Source organism: Dysidea avara, chromosome 15, assembly GCF_963678975.1.
Source record: "Dysidea avara chromosome 15, odDysAvar1.4, whole genome shotgun sequence".
NCBI classification, from domain to species: Eukaryota; Metazoa; Porifera; class Demospongiae; order Dictyoceratida; family Dysideidae; genus Dysidea; species Dysidea avara.
In genome coordinates, this window is record NC_089286.1 from 11,204,607 (window position 1) to 11,226,968 (window position 22,362).

A 22,362-nucleotide genomic window follows, 5' to 3' on the forward strand; every position below is an offset into this window, starting at 1 on the left:
ATTTGCATAATTCTATCGTATTGGTGTATTGTGGCAAGAAATAACTCAGGCTGGTTCCTGTTGGAAAATTCCATGAAAAAGAGATAATAAAAATTAATTTTATGCATCTGCTTCAATGTGGTCCAATCAAGCCTGCTCGTCATTGCTGTTAGTATCAGTATTAATTCATGATTAATACTGATACTAACAGCGTTGACGAACAGTGTTAAAGGAACTAACCTTTTTTAAGGAACTAACCTTTTTTAAGGAACTAACCTTACAGAAACTAACCTTTTTTTCAGTGTTAAAGTAGTGTGCTGGTTGGTTTAAGTTTCCCACCTGCCTCCCACAATACATTGGCTATAAGTATTAATGAGGGGGTGTCTCTCCAGGAGCTAACTGAAAAATAGGTTAGTTCCTGTGACCAGAGTCAGGCATAGTAGGTAGGTTCCAAGCATTGTCAAACTCATGTGAGCACTGTTAAGCTCAGGTGAGCCAGGGGTCAGTAATTTGCCATCATGTGTTGGCAACTTCAGGCATAAAGGTTGACTACCTGATTCGACCACCAATACTATTTACATAGTAGGTGCTGGTTGGGATTATGTGACAGCAGGTATTACGGAATACCTAGTTGTATTGTCACAATTTTAACACTTGTTCATGTACTGTAAAAATATAGGCTATAATACATTCTCCAGTATTGCAGTATGCAAAATTTATAGCAAAAATGCATGAAAAATGAGACAAATTTAAAGCAGCACATACGCACTGCTATAAGCACATTAGCTTGAATAATTATGATGACAACCTGCAAATGAAAGAAATGCCATTAGTTAATTAGATTTCAAAACATTTGTTTAGTTGGAATTAAGCTCACAAACTCTTCTAACAGCAAAGATATGCGGTATGGCTTATAATTTTATATGCCATCATGCAGTGATCTGAAAACATTGGAAGGAATCATTTTTGTCCTTAATTCGATGCAATAAACTACATTTATGTGATATATATGGTGTCTCCTAACTATTGCAAGTGTCCCATAATTGGTTGATTGAGTGCGTCTTAAATTTTCTGCATTCCTATAGAATGGTTTTAAAAAATTTATACCACCAGTAGATAATATAACAGTGTATAGTAGTAGCTACCTGTAACTACATTTTAAGTTTCAATGCTTTGGGTGATTTTGTTTTGCATTTACAAAGGCTTAAATATGTGTGTCTCATAACCCATCCAAGATCCCATAATTGGGTCACTGACTATGTCATGCCATGCCATGCTCTACTGTGTATTATTCTGCGCAGAAGGATGCCGAGAGAGAAAACCATCAGTTTTATTGATGAAAAACACAGTAACAGTATAATTATATCCTTGGACACATGCTACCACAAATAGGGATATATAAGCCCCACAAGTGGGCATGGCAAGGGTAACAAAAAAAAACAAAAACAGCATTACATATACACTCAATTAAAAAGAAAAATTAATTATATTATACAAATGCAACGTTCAAGTCTCCACACACCATTCTTGACAGTCCTTTGGTTACTGAGACTAAATGCCACACATAGATATAGTGTGTGCCTAAAATTTGGAAGTCTGAAACTAGCTATTTCCCTTTGGAACAGCATGGTTTTAAATTTTCATGTCTCATAACTACAGCCTACTTTATAGCTAGTGGTCGCAGGAGCGAACTCATGAACTGGCTTGCACGTGAATTATCTTTCACAGGCGCCAGCACGTGTCAGTATAAAAAGGTCATTTTTTTAGAGCTTGGCATTGACTTGTGTCGATAAGGCGTGTAGCCATGTTGGGATATTCGCTAATTGTGGGAATTTTCTTCATCCAACTCTACAGTGGAGTGGTGGGACAGAATTGCTCTAAGATCAATGATACGTTGTACGGAAATATCAATTGCAGAACTCTCTGGCAAGGCGTGGCTCAACCTAACAGCGTTGGAATATCCGACAGCAAAATAATACTTTACGCCTGTCGTGACGGACATTGTGTCATGAACATCCACAACTATCTTACCAACTGTGTCCATGACAAGGTATATTACATAGTTATAGCTAGCTAGCGGGTAGCCGATTTTAATATTCTCAGAGTCCTTCCCCTAATCCGTGATCACGTAGCTATCTTGATAGCACCTGCTTCTTTTTGCATTATGAATACATGTGTGCTGATTACTAAAAATTAATGTAGCTACGCACATCCAGGTGTGCGCACATCTCTAGTGGGCTTGAGGATTTGTAAAACTCGGTCTGTAGCTACTGAGATATAGCTTCATATAGCTAGCTAAGAGTTCTTCAAACCGAAACTGTTAACGCTACAAAGTGTTTGTTACTTAGTAACTTAATGTTTATATGCTATGTTAGCACCCCGTTATAGTCCCTATATTATACTCTTCCGCTCGCTTGCGACGTTCTGCAATTATTCACATGCATGGTGCATCGTGCGGCCAAATAAGCTGGCGCGCCACAATCCGGCAAAGTTTTAACTCGGTTTTTATATGCATACGTATACGTTACTGTGCAAGTATAAAAGCACACTGTAGGTGTAAATTACATAGTAAAGATTTAAAATGTCCTATACTTGATGCATTAATTACAGATTCCGGAAGATTTTTCCATTGTCGAAGTTTTGAAGTGAAAAAGGAGTAGCTATAGTGGTAGGAGTTGATTTTGGTAGGAGCCAGGTGGTGCAAAACTCAGTTGGTGCTCTCTTGTATTATGAATAGGTAGTCGGGGGAAGTGAATGTCATCTGTAAATTATTAAGATAGCTACTGACCCTACAATATTTGAATTTTAAAACTTATTGTATGTAGTAATTGTAAGAAAATAATTATAGTAAAAGTGGGTGGGGCTCCAAAGTGCTGAGCCACTCAGCCGAAAACTGCATTCCTACTACCTTTGGTTGTTATTTGTGTCACAATGATGAATCATAACCTGCTAGTACTTTTTTTTTCTACAAAACTCCAACTACCAATTTTAATTACTTACAATCTTAACTATATGTAATTACTTAAGTGGTTAGTTTTAATTGTACGTATTTTATGGCTGTTGGTTGCTACCAACAGATCTTTGGTGTGTGTGTTTTTTACACCATAAAAGTTTTTTGCAATATCATACAGTACGATAGTAACTGTATAGTAGGGACCACAAAGGAGTAGGCGTGGCCCACGAAATAATATCACCCAAAACCAGCCTCCATTTTCCCTTACGATGATGAAGCAGTATTGGTGAGGTAAAACTAAGCCCAAACAAGCTTTCAGGTCAACCCGAAACGCTTTCAACAGAATTTTAAAAATTTTTTTATTCAACGGAATTTTCTACTGACTGACTGAGTAAGTAAGTAAGTAACTGACTGGTGTCTTCAGACAAGCGTAACTCGATAACGGCTAAGGCTACGGGCTTGATTTTTTCACTGTTCAACGTTGCTTCGGCCCAACAGGTGCCTTTTGGCATACCGTAATATGTACAATGCATTCTTCATGGACTTACCAGTGTCCTCCTTTGTGTCCCATTCATCTTTGCTGACAGGGAAAGGTGTCAATTTGGCACGAGCATGTGATGGCTTCCCTTCAAAACGGAAATCGTCTGTATTTTTCATTGTGGCTATTTTGATTGCAGAAGTACTTTTCAAACAGTTCTTGATTCGTACTGCAGTGTAACGGGTTGAACATAGCCTACCGAAGCGTAATGGATACTTCACTTTTCAGACGATAATTAATATGATTGGGACGCGTGGCACAATTTCTTTCTTTTGGTATGCGTGGATTGTAGAGGTGCTTTTTGAACAGTTCTTGATTCGAAATGCTGTGTAACGGGTTGAACATAGCTGATAACGAAGCATAATGGATACTTCACTTTTCAGACGATAATTGATATAGCTGGGGCACGCGGTGCCTTTTCAAATGTGGTATGCATGGGTTCACCAGTCATAATAAAATTATTTACAAAAAAAGTTAACAAACAAGTACACAAAAAAATTTGGAATTTTCAACTAGAGTAGGGACCATAGCACATTGATAAAAAGTACTGAAACAAGTTGGAGTAGTCCCAATATTAAATCACTGTTAAACAATAAGAAGTGTTATATCCCTACTGTGCTCAAGATACCATAACGGAAATGCACAGTTGGGATATAACACTTCTTATTGTTTTACAGTGATTTAATATCATGGACTACTCCAACTTGTTTCAGTACTTTTTATCGATGTGCTATGGTCCCTACTCTAGTTGAAAATTCCAAATTTTTTTGTGTACTTGTACTATATTGTGTCATATTATATGGCATCTAATTCAGTCAATTATTGGTCGCATGATTTAGTTAGGTTTGTTTTTTTGATGTACAGGGCCTTTCATTGTACCTGTGGCTAATAAATAAAGTTACCTTACATTTTATTATTGTAACACAAATTGTGTGATCAAAAAGCCTGTTTTTGCCAATGTTTGGCTATAATTTATGTCACAAGAATAAATTGTAAGCTGCCTTTTATTTGCTTTATTTATTAGCCATGAGTACAATGAAAGGTCCTATGCACCAAAAAAGCAAACCTAACTAAATCATATGACTGATAAATGACTGAATTAGATGCCATATAATGTGACGTGATATAGAATATTGCAAAAAAGTTTTATTGCCTCGGACTTTTTAATGCATAGGATCTTTCATCATACCTGTGACTTTGTAGATAACTTTTAAAAAGTACTAGCAGGCTATGATTCATCATTGTGATACAAATAACAACTAAAGTAATAGAAATGCAGTTTTTGGTTGAGTGGCTCAACACTATGGAGCCCCACCCACACTTTATTTATGCACAATTAATATTTCTACTATATTTCCTTATAACATCTACATATAAAATAAGTTTTTAGTATAGTAGGGTCAGTAGCTACCTTAACAATCTTGTACAAAAATATGAATTTTGATTCATTTCTTCTCTCTGCTAAGGTCTTAAAATCAAGTTTGTTTAACATTTCCGTAACACTAGCATAACATAGATTTATGATCTCTTATCCAGATTGAACAATTTTTTTTATTGATGGATCGTTGTCGTTACAGATGCAGCATTGCCACGTTGAACATTGATGCATTGAACCTTCTAAATCAAAAATTGGATGGCCCCATTATCACCAGACTGCTCCATTACCCGGGAACCTATCCACCTCACTAATGAATGTGCATATGGTCCCCAACCACCCAGGGTCTCAACACATAGAGGGGAAAAGTAAAAAGATAAAGTTAGAAAAGAATACTTCCTGATCTTAGCTGACTCTGCAGAGTTTGCCAGCTGGCTGGTACCACTTGTGGAAGTAGACAAATTAGATGGGGCTAGGGTGTCTGAACAGGTAAAGTAGCGTAAGCCCCGCGACCAAGGAATTGATGACAATTAGCTACTGATTAGTTATATTTCTTTTTTATCTGAGTGGAGTTTTCCACCTATAGAAGGAGAGTCTAAATACCAAATTTGAAGGAAATTACATTCCTGAGATACAAGTGACCAAAACTTCGGGTTTTCTTCTTTGTTTTTATTTTCTTATAAGGTAAGGGTAACCCTGTGAATTTCAACTTTGATGGACATCATTTAATATTTGTGTTGAAGGCTATGGTAATTAGCTACCTGTAGTGTAAAATGAGGACTGATTATTGACCAAGTTTCATACCTTGAAATGTAACTCGATGCAGGAATGGTCTATCAGTACCCAGTTTGGACTATTAGCTTCTCCTATCATGTGATTTTGTGCCATATGTAACTTTTAAACAGCAAACACTAGCTATAAATGGTCAGTTCTCATAGCATACAGTCTTCTTACTGCATCTTCTGGTGTTATCCTATACTTGCTACTTCCTTGCCTTTTCTATTAAGTGGTGATCCATCTGAAGTCACTATGTCCTCATCTATACTCAGCTAAATATGATTAGCAAAGTCACTTGGCTAGTGACACTACCTACCAGCTGACTATATCAGTTATTCTTACATCACGTTTTTGGCATACTATTGGATGCTTTGGATATACTACAGTCCCAGTTTTGTCTATGACATATTATATTTGTCCTGGTGAGTATATTAACTCAGTATTTCTGGAGCAAGGAGAATTAACAATTGTTAACACATCAGCCAAGAACATTGCTGTATTATCATCACCTTGCCTCCTTGCCTCCTTGCCTTCCCTAGATCTCCACCAAACCTGCAGCATCCCTTGCAGTCTTTCCACAGCCCAAACTAAAAGATTCTTTATAGCAAAACTGTGCATGCACAGATTCCTCACCATTAAGGCCATGCTTTTGTAAACTACAATTTGTTCAAGCTCTACACCTTGCACCACACATCTTTCTGAACCATTTTAGTCACTCATCCATAGCCTTTTTTGATAACGTCATAATGGAGGTGCTGGCTCGATCTCTTCCTTCAATTTCATTCTGCAGCTGTGTCCATAGCATGGCGATGCAACAACAGTGTTTTGTACATTTTCTACACAGCTATGAACCTTTTCACTAACTGATTTATTCTGAATCTTACTATTACTCATCTATGGAAATATTTTACTTTTGATGAATATTGTGTATAAATTATAGTAAAGCATTTACACCCATTCACATTAACTATGATAAACTATATAGCTAACTGCATACCTGGTAAGGGAATGATTATAGATATGGGACACAGAGCATTTGATTGTATAGTTACATTTGAGGTTATAACAATCATGTTTCATATTATATACTACATGCATTTACTCTACTTTGCAGACTAGCAAGACTAGAATGCAGACATTTTTTGAGCTGGCATGTTGTTTTAATAAAGAAGGCAACAGCTGTCTCTATGGGTACACTGAGTCAACTGCCTTTCTAAACAGAATACTTGTTACTGTGAGTGAATAAATAACATAATAGATGTATGACATTGTGCTACTTTTGACTGGTATCATAAATGTACATGTGTTCTATGTACGTAAAACTTTTGTTGCAGTATGATAGCTGTTGTTGGACATTTAACTGCTGTTGTAGTTTGATACTATTCTAAACTTTCAATAAGTTCACTCAAATATATTCTCTACTTCCTGTCCTCCACTGAGGCATGTTATTTGCATGTGGGCAAGCAGTCCATTTCCGTTATTCCATTATAACCTGACAGCTTTTCAAGCCATTACTTTCCTAGGCACAACCATGACAAACTGTATAAAGCTTTTAAAGCTTGTACCATCATCTTTAAAGTTGCAGTCAAAAGAACACTGACTTGATATCACACTGAGATGTGAGATGACGTCCTTACAATATCATTTTTACAGATTCTGTACCGTATGCAAGAAAAAAAACTGGAAGAGTACAGAGCATTGAACATAGATACTGGTGCCTGGTGGACAGAAAACAGAGAATGTATTAGTGACCTTAATAGTGACCCAACTGCATGCATGCAAATGGGCACATGCACTATCTAACATCAACACTGACTGAAAATTATAGCAACAATTGTCTACATACATCCAATAAGAGTATACATTTTACTGTATAATAGGATAGGTGTACGTTGAACATTAATTTTGTAATTTTCCTTGTCCTGGCTGTTTTGAATATAAAATGGCTGTGGAAGAGAATAGATTGTGCATGTAACTTCCACAGACTTCAATTCGTACTGGTCTTCAAAGGTCCTATAAGTTGTTAGCCTCATAATATTATTTTGCTCTGCTGTCTTGTGCTGTTAATAGCCTTTATCCTACAGGTATAGTTTTGCCACTAAAACAAACAGGCAGAGAAGCTCTATGTATTTGTAAAACAAATTATGTGTGCACAGTAACTGCAAGCCACAGTTATGCTGTACTCAAAATTACACTGCGAGCATAGTAGATTTACTGTATAAACTTTAGCAGCAATTTATGATCACATGACATGTAGTTGTGTTTCATTTGCAGATGATAAGTCATCATCTAAATTTAGCTAAATTGTTTTTTAGGCGAACTGTGATGAAAATAAGAGTTGCAGTCAAACAGATGACTGTTACAGAGTAAGTACTTGTGTAAATTGTAAAGGTTAGCAAATTATTTAAGTGAACAGCTATACTTAATTAAATAGGAGATTTTAAGTGCTTGAACTGGAAATGAATTGCCAATAACATTCTTAACCACATCTATACATTTAATTTGTTGATGTTATGTTTAGTGTACGAGTATGTTATGTAGCGTTTGTTAAGTTTGTTTACATTTACAGTCATTAGAGATGGAAACAAACAAAACTGGAAGATGTATTATACAGGATGCATTAGCTTACAGCCTTATTAAGTAAGTGAAACGATAGATGTTGACATGCATAATTATTAAAGTTGGTCATAATGCTTTCTCTACCTGATTTGGTAACCACATTGTAATCACACAAGTTTCATAATTATGTAATATGTATCAAAGCCAACTCACTGGTGAGCCAACCTTGAACATGATCTCTCATTAAAAAAAATACGAACAAATGTTTGAATATTTGTGTAAGAGAAGTGGACAAGAAATATACAGTGTAAACTCTGTATTTCAAACTGTTCTGTTTTGTCTGTTGTTGTAATTTTTAATGTGTTGTGTACATATATTTGTATGTTTGCGTGGGGAGCATTTTTGCAGGCAATGCCTTCTGTGTACCCATGTCTTTGACAAAAATTGATAATCTATCTAATCTTAGGATCTGACAAGCTGTGAAAGGTTACATCACTCCCTACTAAAATAGACTATAAGCCAGCTGCAGGTGACTAATTTGGGTTGTCCATGCAGACCCAGATAGTAGAGATCTGGCTAAATATACAACAGTTACATCAGAGAAAGCCAAAACAAGTCAAACCGCAGGCATGTACCTTACAACATGTGATTTTAAGTTATAATACAACTAAACACAGATGACTTTTGCTACACATGTATGGCCATCTCAAATTTCTGCATGAATAAAGTCCTTAAGATTGTGGTTAACCTGTTAGGCAGGTTGTTTATTTTACTAATAATAACTATCAACTTGGTTGCTAGGTGATAATACATTTCTGCAACCCAGGGGAGTGACCATGACTGCTCTGTAGTGACTTCTTCTAAACTGCATAACACTAACTGATAGCAACAGCAAGTAATAACAACATTACATAGATAATGGTATGCATAATGTGCTTTGATCTTCAAAGGTAACGTGGTCTTTATAAAAACTACTAAGAGACCTGCTAGGAGACCTGCTAGGAGAAAGATCCCAAGCAGTACAAATCTCACTTGTGACCATTGAATTGTTATGCTCTACCAAGCATACTGCTTGCTAATAGTCTGCAGCCAGCGACCAGTCACCCAAGCTTATACGAGTTTAACCACTGCATTCTTTTTGTAAGTATACCTAAAAGAATTCGATTATGGGAGGTAGAGTCTAATGTTGTAGCTATGTTTGATATAACAAATGGAGAAGTCTAAAGATATCATGGAAGCTTCTGCACAAGGTATGTAGTGCGCATGTGCTTTAGTAAATGTTTTATGCCTTGTTAAACAATTGGTGAGGTTTACAAGTACCTAGATGGGTAATAGGCCTGTGGGAATTATGCCAGAATAATTTTTGGAATTTTGATTGCAGAAGCTAAACTGGAATTATTCTAGCATAATTTGGGAATATTACGAATAAATGAAATAATACATGAATAATCAGCACATTCAACTAACACCAGACAAACCAAGTAACAGTAAAACAATACATTGCAGTCATTATCAGCAGCATCTGAGTGAGTCTTTTTACTGTTGAAGTCTTCATTCAACTCCCAGCAGCAAAGTTCATTACAAGACTGCATAGAGGTGTCCTTCATGCTGCAGTATAATATTCGTTGAACTTTACTTATGAGCAAATCGGATGGCTGCAGTTTTGAGCCTGCCCATGCATGGATTTTTTCTTCTTTATTCAACTTTTCAAAAATGCTTAATGAAGTTAATGTGTTTGTTTGATTGTTTGTTTGTTAATGAAGAGCAGACTGTAGGACCAGTGTCCTACAGACCTTCAGCACTTGTGCTATAAATATAAAGTCTTAAGAAACAAAAAGCAAAATTATATGTATAATGCAGTTTTTGACAGTTACATAAGAAATTAGAATGCAGTGTTTTGCTAGATGTGCTAGACTGTTTTGCTGTGTTAATGTTTTGGTGAATATACTAACTAATTGTAATTTAGTGGGGAATAATGATCAAGCCAGAACCATAAAAAGAATAAAAATGAGCATATTGATGAGATTATAGGAGAAAATCAGCATATATAGAATAATGATGGAAATTTATAGCATAATTCCCACAGGCCTAATGGGTAGGCCCCTTGTAGAATGGTTATTTTGTGTTATCTGTATGCCTGGTCTCTACTGCATGCTGTGGCACTATTATAAGCAATCAAAAACTTGTGACAACTGTTCATCATCATTCCTTTTCTTTAAACTGTGACAGATTCTATACACCTGTTCTTCACACTGCTGCGACACCATGGCTGCCACACAACAACTTATGACTTTTCTTGTTGATGTATTTCACTATAGCACTCCCTCAAAATATGGTGCAAGCTTTGATTTCTCCAGCTCATCAACAAAAACATGTTCAGTCTTCTGTACTGTACTACTATATGTAACATTAAAATGGCACAATGACTCCACCATATATAATGATCCCATTGTCTAAGTCGGTTAGGAAACCACACCCTTAGTTCTTTATGCTGATATGAAAACTTGTTTTGATGTTGTTTGATGCAGTAAACCATTTAATAATCTTATACTAATTTGTAACATAGCTAGACGATAAATATCTGTATCACAATAAAGAGTTAGGCATATCAGGGTATAAATCACACAACATGATCCTCAATTTTCCAGTGAAATAACTGTTGTGCTTTAATGCAGATGTAGCTCACTTCAAAGGAAAGAGAATCGATATATTATGTAAATTCCATATAGCACTGCTATCAGTGCTCAGGAGTGCACTAATGAGAAATGGAGGTATCAATAATATAGCCATCCTAAGATTTTTAATCTGCTGACACTTAGCAGGATCAACTGTGGATTTTGATTTTGTGACTAATCTATATATGTGACCACATTTGACAAAACAAGGCTTCCACACACTTCCAATTTTCTGACTTAAACATGCTGTAACGTCACTACTCAATAAGCCATTGACCTAAAATTTTCACACAAGTCGTCCATAGCATTGTAAAATAACAGATCAAAATTTGAAACTAATGGCATACTCCTACACTAAATTATGATGCTTCAAAGCCAAAATAGTGGATGTGTATGGAAGCCTTGTTTTGTCAAATTCGGCCACATATGGACTTGGAAATGATAGTAGTTTGCTGTTTTATTGAATGAAGAAAGTCACAGGTTGCTGTATAATATACACCTGGCATGAGTCATGCATAGCACATAGCATGGTGCTTAGCAATTTGTATTATAAACACTAGTGTATTATATTTTAGGAATCTATGTGGTATGTAGAATAAAATTAGTGAGACAAGAGATGAATGCATAACTGTGGGAAATCCCTTTATTGGCATATCATAACAATTATTTTGTTCAATGCCAAAGTCATACAGAACTATGTTGTAATACCATCTTTCATCTCTTGTCTCACTAGTTTTTATCACTTGGATCCCTACATCATTTTTAAATGAATAATTTTTTACATACTAGTTTGTTTAGTTTTATTGTTATAGCTACAGTAATGATATACACATGTGACTGTTTTATTAGAATATCGAATGTGATTTTTTGCATTCGAGTTATTGCTTTATTAAAGTGGTCATGGCATGCCTTGTTTTCACTGTGCTACCAATAAGAAGTATATATTTAATGGTGAATTGCTATAAGTACAGCTAGATCATCAAGAGGTACGTCACTTGATTGTTATTGGTCCAGCTAGTTTGTGAAAGGTCCTATCAGGACCTTTCAAGTACTCACGCTGATGTATTACGCTAATGGTACTCAACGCAATCTATGGTACTCATGCATATTTAAAGTACTCACGCATATTTAAAGTACTCACGCTGATGTATTACCAGTAGACAGTTGGCAGACACTGTACCAGCTAGATCATCAAGAGGTACGTCACTTGATTGTTATTGGTCCAGCTAGTTTGTGAAAGGTCTGCCAACTGTCTACTGGTAATACATCAGCGTGAGTACTTTAAATAAGTTTGTGGCATCAAATTAGTGATATGGTTAGTTTCTAAGAAGACAACTAGAACCATAGATTCTCTGTCCACCTGTTGGTGGAGAATCTATGACTGAAGATAAAAGGAAAGACAAGGTGCAGAGGGCACACACTAATTGGAACCCCAAAAGTCACACAATGCCATTAGTGAGTTTGTTATTGTGGCTAAAACTGGTGGTCATATGATGCACCACTATTTAGCCTCTAACCTTGTTGTGACTGTAGTCAGATTGGCTACACTGGCTGGCTAGCTGGCAGGCAGGCAGGCAGGCAGGCAGGCAGGCAGGCAGGCAGGCAGGCAGGCAGGCAGGCAGGCAGGCAGGCAGGCAGGCAGGCAGGCAGGCAGGCAGGCAGGCAGGCAGGCAGGCAGGCAGGCAGGCAGGCAGGCAGGCAGGCAGGCAGGCAGGCAGGCAGGCAGGCAGGCAGGCAGGCAGGCAGGCAGGCAGGCAGGCAGGCAGGCAGGCAGGCAGGCAGGCAGGCAGGCAGGCAGGCAGGCAGGCATACCATAAAACAGGTTTGGGCTTTTTAAAAAAATTCAATATGAGGACTATATATTATACGTTTACCACTATATTCAACTTTAGACATACTGAGACTCTTCCGTACAGATTTTTACAGGTGGAATTTTTGCATGAGCTGTTTATTATTGGGGCAATCCCGATTTAAACAATACACTCATACTGTTTGATATTCCCGACTATGGCTAAATAAGTACCTAAGTACACTTAAAACATTATTATGAGCTCACGTTTGGTTTTCTGTCCATTATTGTGCACACACAATCAAAGCTTTCTGCATACTTGCGTCATTACACTGACATTCAGCCTCAGTAACACTTTATCTTATGTGGGTTATCTTCATTATTATAATTATTACCTTAATAGTGCAGATTCGAGAGTGGGTTGTAGAGCTCTGGCAGAAGCATACAGGAACTGTAAAATAAAGCCACCAGGAGAGTGTATTCCGGTGAGCATCTATTGTAATACTGATATGTATATTGTAAAAGAAAGTATAGCTATCATATTAATAAGTAGAACGAGAAAGGAAAAAAAATAGTGAAACAAGGGAATAGCTAAAAGGTAGTGAAACAAGAGAGGTTGTCTATACCTGCATATGCACTAATGACATTTAATCCTTATATAAACATGACTGAATTAAGTATATTAATATATATGCAAGTATAGACAAACTCTACTACTTTGTAACTATTCCCTACTGTAATTTACTTTTTTTTATTGTAAAATTATTTTCATATGCAAAACTTGTACTTACAAAAATTTTACGTAACATCGAACTACTCTAATAGAGCAGTCATTCATGTAAATCATACGAAAATATTTTTACCTAAAATTTATCAGGAATTTTTTTGCACAAAATAAAGCAAATAACAGTATTTTCTTTGATCCCTAATCCAACATAAAGTTCTAAATTTTTGTTCTACTTGTTTGTTTACTGAACCCACACACACTGCATAAGAAGAAGAATGGTGCTAGGTATGCCATAAATGTCTGGAAGCATACCGCAAAAATCAATTACTGAAAACATTACATTTGGTTTGAGCTATCCTTGTTCAGTATTACTAATGAAGAACAGTACAAGAAGAATGTCTGTAATCACTATGGAAAATAAGCATGACATCTAGCCAACACGGTCACAGAGTAGTTACCATGAATTAACAGCTTGTGTGTTCAGCACAAAGAACTGGGACACAGAGGACTAAGGGAAGTTAGTAATGCATGTATTGTATGTACTGCAGTTGGTGAGAAAGCATTTCTCCGGATGAAGCGATGTCAAATGGTGACAAAATCAAGCCCATAGCCTTACTGAAGACACATATTCAGACATGAATTAACTCAAATTTGCAATGACAAGTGTCCCAGTGTATGATACTGTAAGCAATGGGTCACAATTTTGGGACAAATGAGCTGCAGATAGATGAAATTAGTGTCTGTACATTGTGTCACACTCTTCCCCCACATCACTACTTACCTTTACTATATGGCACACTATTGAATGTCTTGATGTAGCTGTAACTATAAGTGTTCATATTACATGCTATTCCTTTTTGATGTGATGATCCATTGTATCCTATCATAGCCTAATCAGCAGCCATATGAAGTTTGTACTGTAAAGCTCTGAAGATTATCATTGCTGATGGCAGTGGCTGCTGAACAATTTGTTACAGTAGCTATATGTAGGCATGATATGTACGCTATATAATGTATGGTGCATTGTTTATTTTTTGTTATTTAAAATCGTATTCTGTGTGATGATACTTTCATACCATTGTTGCAGTCAGAAATCACAACAAGATGATACATAATATATGTACAATTTTTTATCTCTGGAGAACAATAACCAGTGGTGCACGGATGCATCATGTACTATAACATGTCACAAAGCACAGCATTTGTAATTTAGTTGTTTTCAATACGTGCACAACTATCAGATCTGCATATTATATTAACTGATAGTATAATATCACCTTAACATGCATACCATTCAGAATACATACAAAATCACAACACAATACAACAAAACAGTTTAATCCAGCAATGTAAAGCACCTGAGGCAGCTAATAAGACCACACCATTTGATATAAACGAACAAATATTCCAAATATTGGCGGTTTGTGTTAATGACACATCATACACAAATGAATATGTCACAGTGAACTGTAAATGAGTGGACTCGTTGATAGCCAAATACTTATATGTAATCATCACAGTATCGGGAGATTTTGTAAAAAGGATAATCAGTGAGACTGGTCACTCAGGAACTCTTGCGTCAACAAATAAGGCTAGCTAACACAATCTTGACAAGTCCACAAGCCTTGCCACTTCAAACATGTTCACATGCAGCCAATATCTTCATGCTGTGCACAGGAGGGTACAAGTGTGTGTCTAAATCCTTATCAAGAGATGAAATCCAATATTGATTGCCCGGACTGCGGACTGATCATCAGATCTTGACTGAATGAAAAATAAACAATAAACTACCACAATAGATAAGGGGAACAAAACTGCTGCAATAGCTACTTGCTTTGTTAATGCACTGATTAGATTGTATCAGTCAGCACTAAACAAACAGTCACTGGCACCTCTCTAAAAAGCACTCCTATAGCCATGCACACATCAACACATAGTCTAGTTATATGAAAATAACAACAAGTAGCTAGCTATTACCATAACCATACACATCATTGGCCAAAAGTCAGAGGGGATGTGTGAGTTGGGCGCGTAAATAGTGCGTAGACACTTACAGAAGGTGCGCTATTATCCTAGTAACCGCGATACTAGTGGCGCACTTGATTTATTTTCGGGAACCTACAATCATAATGTATTGGCTACTGGTAGGAGTTTTTCTCTTTCAGCTGAGCAATGGAGTAGTGGGACAGAACTGTACAAAGAATAATGATACGATATACGCAGATGCTAACTGCAGAGCACTCTGGGAGGGCGTGGTTGAGCCGATCACTATCGATGCAACTGACATGAAACCGATACACCATGCCTGTCAGGATCACCGCTGTACTATAAACATCCATAACTTCATATCCAACTGCATTCACGACTCGGTAAACAATTACACACACCTACAAGTAAAAACCTGTGCATACATGCTAGTCTTTCAGCCCCTTTTCTTGTTTTGTCTTTGCGTTAGGAAAAAGATTTGGTGAAATAATCTAAATGCACTGAAATAACATAAAATTTAAAGTTTGTTAGGTCACTACCAATATTTTTAATGGACTACATTGGATTTATGCTTTGTTGCTGATATCCCTTGGCCTTAAATTTTGCTGTGGGGCTCAGTTCAAACATTATAGCTATATGCACAACATGCAGTGTAACCAATCTTGCAAGTGACTACACACATACTACCTATTGTGTTCTGAATAAGTACCAATGTGACGCATACTCTATGATGATGATGTTGTATGTTTCTCTTTATTTGCAGACTGTCAAATTTGATATGCAAACACTAGTCTCCTTGGCTTGTACATTTGATGACGAAGGTGAAACATGTCTGTATAACTATCCTGAAGCCACTGCAACACTAGATAAAATACTTGCATTTGTGAGTTGATAATGTGTGTGAAGACAGTGCATCAAATGTATGTGTGTTGAGAATTATAGTAGTTGCTACTGAAGAATTTGTACTTGGTATCTAATATGATGCCTTACACCATTTTAGCTATAGGTGGCTACCTAAAAATTAATAGGCTATTACTTTTCTGTGCGAAGTCATTAAGGATTACATCCAGTGAATACATATACATTATGCACCATACATGTTGAATGTCGTATTGTTATGTGCACACGTGTGCATACTCAAATGTTTCAAGGTTCATTACAAGGTCTAGATAAAGCAATGTTCTCTATTTGAAATCAGCAATATTGATGTTAACTATATACATTTTATGTATTACATTCATTTACTTTAATATTTTAATTGGTGTGAACAGTTATAGTTCTTTCATGTGTCACATCACACAAGCATTCCTACTTGCTCTAGCTTAGAGATTGGTGCTCGTGAGACCTATATATTGACATGAATTAATCTGAATTATCTGCAGCAATAAATGGAAAATGTTAATTTTCTTACAAGTCAATCTAGTTTCTGCTATAAATGGTCATTACAGATTATGTTCTTTGTTTCATAGGATAGCTGTGATACAACTAAGAATTGTACCCAAGGAAATGAATGTTATAAGGTAAGCGTTAGTAGTTAACGGATACACTACAGACCCCAGCAAGAGTAGGTAATCTTTGATTGTAGCCTTTAGTTGTGGACACGTCAATAAGTTGAAAGTGTTATTGACTGTATACAATAGTACAGATGATAGTGATGCAAATATTAATATGTATAGCTAACAAGCTGCCATTTCACTACCTCACACACTAACTGGACATCTTTGATCAATGCATGTACTGAAGGTAGAAATCTATTCAGTTTTAAAAAGGGAGGTGATTTCAAGAAAACAAATATCACTGGTATTCAGGAACTTAGTTAACTATGTAATTACACATGATCATCCTTTTAAATGCCTAATTTATTTGAGTACAGCAAGTATTTAACCATATGTACATTGACCCAATGAAACATTTTTGCAACTATTTCTTGTCATGATAAAGTATTATGTTGCATTTGTGACATTTTGTGTTTATATAGCAATTGTACATGGCATCAGACAGTTACGGAAGATGTTTTCTACCAGATGCTAAAGCTTATAACAACATTATGTAAGTAGAGCTCACTGTTTTTCAACTGCCATTAGCCCAGTATTGACAAGTTTATGTAAACAAAAGATAAAGAAGCCAGTAGAAGGAGCAAAATGTCCTGGGGGCAAGCTGTACATGTGCATTACAAATTTTAATGCTTAACTTTTTGGTGTAGAGTAGTTTTGTAGTAAAGTGTATCCTTTATTTGTCTGGATCCCTTTGTTCCTACAGTTATGCATTCACATAAGTGAATCTGTTGTAAGTCTACCACCCCCATCTTTACAGAGCTACATAATATTATTCTAATATTGAGAAAATTCTGTGATCTTTATTTGACACATTTTTATTTTACAGGAAAGATCCAAAATTGGGTTGCGAAGTTTTGCAAACAGCATACAAAAAATGTGATTTAACTCCACCAGGATCATGTCAACTAGTAAGGACCTTCTGTGTTATAGCAATACACAGTGTTGGGAGTAATGCGTTACTTATGTAACGCGTTATGTAATATTATTACTTTTGTGGTAACAAAGTAATATAACGAAATACGCTATAAAAACGGGTAATATAATGCAAGATACTTTACTTACAAATGTAATGCGTTACCTAAGTAATATAGTTACTGTAACGAGTCTAATATGACGTAATATTATTACGAAGTTACTAATCTCGTTAGTTATCCTCTGAGTAACACCTAGCCACAATGAAGTAACGAGGCCTACTGAATGAAGCTTATTCACCAGCTTCTTACTTATAACCAAGATTTGCATATTGTCCAACAATGCAATCATGTCACGTGATAAGGTGGTAGTTTCACACGTGACAGCTAAAGGCTGCGGACACAAAGTAATATAATATGTAATATTATTACAGTTACTTTATTTTATGGGTAATATGTAACTGTAACTAAATAGTTCAGTTGCATGTAATATGTAACTAGTTACTTTTACAAAGTAACTTGCCCATCACTGGCAATACATTTGACATTATGAATATCCAATGATGAGAACGTTCATTTACTCTAATAGAACACACACTAGTGACAAAATACTCAACTTGAATGGTCGCTTTTATTGTCAGATAATCAAGTGTTTAAATAACTGAGATCTGTATAGCCTAGGATGCACTGTTATGAGTTATGGTTTCTGAGTGGTCTTCCTTAAACATGAGTCTCAATATGAAAATCTGTATTGTAGCACCTTACTGTTAAAACTGATGCTATATGAAGCACCTAAAAATCCTAAATTTTGATCACTTTGGTAAAAAACAGCACGGCACTTCAAAGTGACTTTTGGTACTTCTAAGTACTACCATAGCACCTTTGTTTAACATATAGTTGCTATGAAACCAAATGCTTTCTTGAATTCTGTATGTGACAGCAATGTTCCATTAGGGAATAGTGCTTTTCCCCTTCTATAACTTCTACTGGTAACGTTTGTAACTTAAGTGATAATATATTCTCTGTGTGCAGTGAGCATGTGCATGTGCATGTGTGTGTCGATTGTTCCATATATGGATGTGTAACATATTATATCTCTTTGTTTAGCTAATCGATGAAAAACCATGATACCACTGATACTGTGAAATGTGACTTTATGCATTTACTGCACTGTTTTAACCAAATAACTGCACTTTGTGAGATTATGCAACTCACATAATTCTGGTTTTACACTTGCATGCATTAGTTGTGTTCATAACTTCATGTATTTGTTTTTCACAATGTATGAAAGAAGCCAATGCTACTGTGTAATTGGACCCTCAGCATGGACTGATTGTTCTTTTCTGTGGTTGTAATTGCACTATATATTTAGTATTGCATTGTACCCATGCTGCAAAGCTTAATAAACAAACAAACAAATAAATACAAAACATATAGTTCTTACAATATAAACAGACACATGCAAGAGGTCTGCTTGGATTCAATCTGCTAACAGAGGCGCACCGAAGTTTTGGTACAAATAATCTAATAAAACAGTGAAATACTCTGGTCATTATATTCAACAAATTTGAAATTTAAAGCAGGCAAGCAGCATAGCACTATGTACGTGGTTGGAAAGACAGGCACTTTATCTACATAGCTACAGTTATAGTTTCTTAGTTTGCCTTCTTTGAGTTGTAAAATTTTAAAGGCGTATTCTCTAGATTGATCTAGGGGGCAGTTATTGCTCTGTGCCCTACCACTTGCAATGCCACTGTTTGCTAACTTTGCTGCAGGTACAACTGAACCTGACAAGTATTTGCTTTGTTCCAGAGAGCATGGACAAAAGCAAATACACTCAAGCAGCTCCCAGTGTAAAGTCAAGTATATTATTTCTTTGAGCAGCTAGCCTGTTCATTGCATGAACTATAGCTAAAACAGTAACTATATGCAATACATTCATACCATGCATGTATGTATGCATGCATGGTATATATATGCACAATGAATCACATCACTGTATATATATGGCATCAGAGAATTATCATTTTTACCAGTAGCAACAATACTTAATTATATAGCCTAGTTGTATAAAATTTGTTTGCATGTATTGTTATAATTGCTAATGAAACTGCGGTGTGGCTATATAGCACTTAATTATTGAAGGATGCATGCATAGTTATTGTTTACGTTGTTTCTGAGAATCCACCATGTTGGGTAGTTGGCTGCTAGCAGGATGTCTGCTCCTCCAAATGAGCGGTGTAGCTAGTGAACAGACAGAACTGCATATACCAAGATTAACCACGCATTATGATATACGAAATTGCTGACTGCAAGTTGTAGGGGTCGGCGTGTTTCAGCGGATCATCGTTGATTCTGCTCATATAAAGCCAATATAAGGTAGGGGCGGGCGTTTCCGGACAAAGTTTGCACACGCATTAGAAATTTGTTCATTTCTCCTCGAAAGAAAAACAGATTTTAAAATGCTTAGTGCTGAATTGTAGCTAATGAACTAGGCTGTCGGTGGTGTAAATTGTGGGTGGTAAAGTATAGGGTGCTAGGAGAAAGAGCAGTTTAAATTTGCAGTTTGAGAAATTGCCAAAAATTTATGAGGCTGGGGTTTCCGGACACCACTAAAAAAAGGCGTACCTGCCATTGTTATGAAAAATCCTGCATTCTATTGAATGTCATGGCCCAGCAGAGACTGATAGCATTCTGTTTGTCTGGGTAATTTGTTGGTGACAGCGATTTTTAAGTAGCAGAACTGCTGCAGCCTTGCTCGGACCGTGCGTATGTCTTGCAGAGCTTTCGAAGATGCGACATTTGATCTATACTGCTTGGAAATCTGTATCAGTCCTTGCCTTAACACTGAAACGGCATAGTTAAGTAGTGTAGCCCCGCGGATCCTTGCTTGGGACTTCTGACTGTGTTGATTGCGCGTGCCAGTTAACACGTCGCAGGTAATGGACTTGGATTCCTGTTATACTATCTCTAAATAATATATTCGTTCACTGAATAGTGTGACTGATCATTTGTGCTGCCTATGGTCGCTTAGAATTACGAACGGTGCCCTCAATCTCCTGTTAACATGCGTATAGTAAAAGTTTTTTACACAAAAATATTCTACACGCGCAAGCAAATTGTGATGTATCTCGGAAATCCTTTAAGCTATCGAAACAAAACTTTAGTGTTTTATAGTACACAAGTAGGGTACTTAGGTACTTAAACCATTGCCTGATTGGTTTCTATTCCGTCCTTCAGTAGCAGATTAAAAACGAAGTGTCCGGAATACCCAGCTGTCCGGAAACCCCCTTACTTACCTTACTGCGCCTGCCAGGATCAAAACTGTACTCTAAACATCCACAACTACATATTGCCAACTGTATTCATGACTCGGTAAGCAATTAGCCTATAGGCGGTATAGTATAATGCAACGGCGGCTTACGGCGCCAAACAGCGGAGGGCCACGTATACAACTATATAGCCACACTCCTGTACTGGTTTATTTACATACACACTCTTGAGACTTGGGACTGTTGGGAGCAACTATATTAAAGCTTTTCAACTTGTCGATAGGTAGATATAGCTATGCATGGATGCACCCTGCACATTACATGCAAAGGTTCTTGCATTTCTCTATATAGCTAGCTAGCTATAATAGCTATTGTAACTGCAGCACTATAGTAGTTAATATAAGCTGGAAACAGGCAGTGTTTATAGCTGCTATGTATGCACAGGAACCAACAAAGAAATAGAAATTTTTAAATAGCTATATGTCAAATTTTTACAGATCATCAAGTCTAATTTGAATTCATTATTCAGCTTGAGATGCACCTTCAATGAACAAGCCAAGACATGTCTGTTGGATATATACAAGCTACTGTAGCACTTAATTCAGTGCTTGCACTGCATTGTGAGTCCAAAATTAAATTATGTTATAACCAACTCAGTATTGTGACACATTTGTAGCAACACACACACACACACACACACACACACACACACACAACTGTATACGACTTCATAACTCCTGTAGAATCAATAAACTCCTCCATGGGAGGTAGTTTAATGTTTAGCTAACTAACTACTTGACGTATAGATATATTTAACACCATACAGGGTTCCTGGTACCTGGAGGTGTGCATACATGCCAAATTAATGAACACAGTAGAGGACAAGTCTCTATATATGCCACAACATGCAGCTAGCTAGATTCTGATCTCAAAATGGCAGTGAAGACACATGCAGTTAGCTAATTGACATACCCATGAGGAATGGCTAGTCAATTAGAGAATCTTCTCAGAACTTGCCAATTAGACAATCTCCTGGAAACTAGAGAATCTTCTCAGAACTGTTTATTCATTAAAACTTTATAGCTACATGGCTATTCAAATAAACCTGTAGCTACCACAAATATAGAAACTTGTGTAAAATCTGCATGTGTATATCTGTGAGATGAAGAAAATTGCAAAGCTGTGTTCATGGTAGTGCAATTTGTCCATAGGAAGTAAATGATATTATAATTATGTGAAGTGCCTCAAATTACTTCTGCAGTTGT

The 22,362-nt window shown here is 36.5% G+C and overlaps 2 protein-coding genes across 3 annotated transcripts; both read left to right on the forward strand.

Moving 5' to 3' along the window:
- The first annotated feature begins 1,772 nt into the window (after positions 1-1,772).
- On the forward strand, positions 1,773-14,425 carry LOC136246011 (uncharacterized). 2 transcript variants are annotated; one of them, XR_010696206.1, is made up of 6 exons: positions 1,773-2,029; positions 6,737-6,856; positions 7,938-7,988; positions 8,192-8,262; positions 13,054-13,130; positions 14,262-14,425. XR_010696206.1 is itself a non-coding variant. In XM_066037466.1 (6 exons), the coding sequence occupies exons 1-6, from the start codon at positions 1,784-1,786 to the stop codon at positions 14,301-14,303; spliced, it is 612 nt and encodes a 203-aa protein (XP_065893538.1). In that variant the 5' UTR covers positions 1,773-1,783; the 3' UTR covers positions 14,304-14,425. The 2 variants fall into 2 exon arrangements, 1 of the variants encoding a protein (XP_065893538.1); XM_066037466.1 differs by having other exon boundaries at positions 13,049-13,130.
- A 1,012-nt stretch (positions 14,426-15,437) lies between these two features.
- LOC136245509 (uncharacterized) lies at positions 15,438-19,136 on the forward strand. Its single transcript, XM_066037039.1, has 6 exons — positions 15,438-15,741; positions 16,122-16,241; positions 16,828-16,878; positions 17,337-17,407; positions 17,741-17,822; positions 18,933-19,136. Exons 1-6 carry the CDS (start codon positions 15,502-15,504, stop codon positions 18,951-18,953), a joined length of 585 nt encoding a protein of 194 aa, XP_065893111.1. The 5' UTR covers positions 15,438-15,501; the 3' UTR covers positions 18,954-19,136.
- The last annotated feature ends 3,226 nt before the right edge of the window (positions 19,137-22,362 follow it).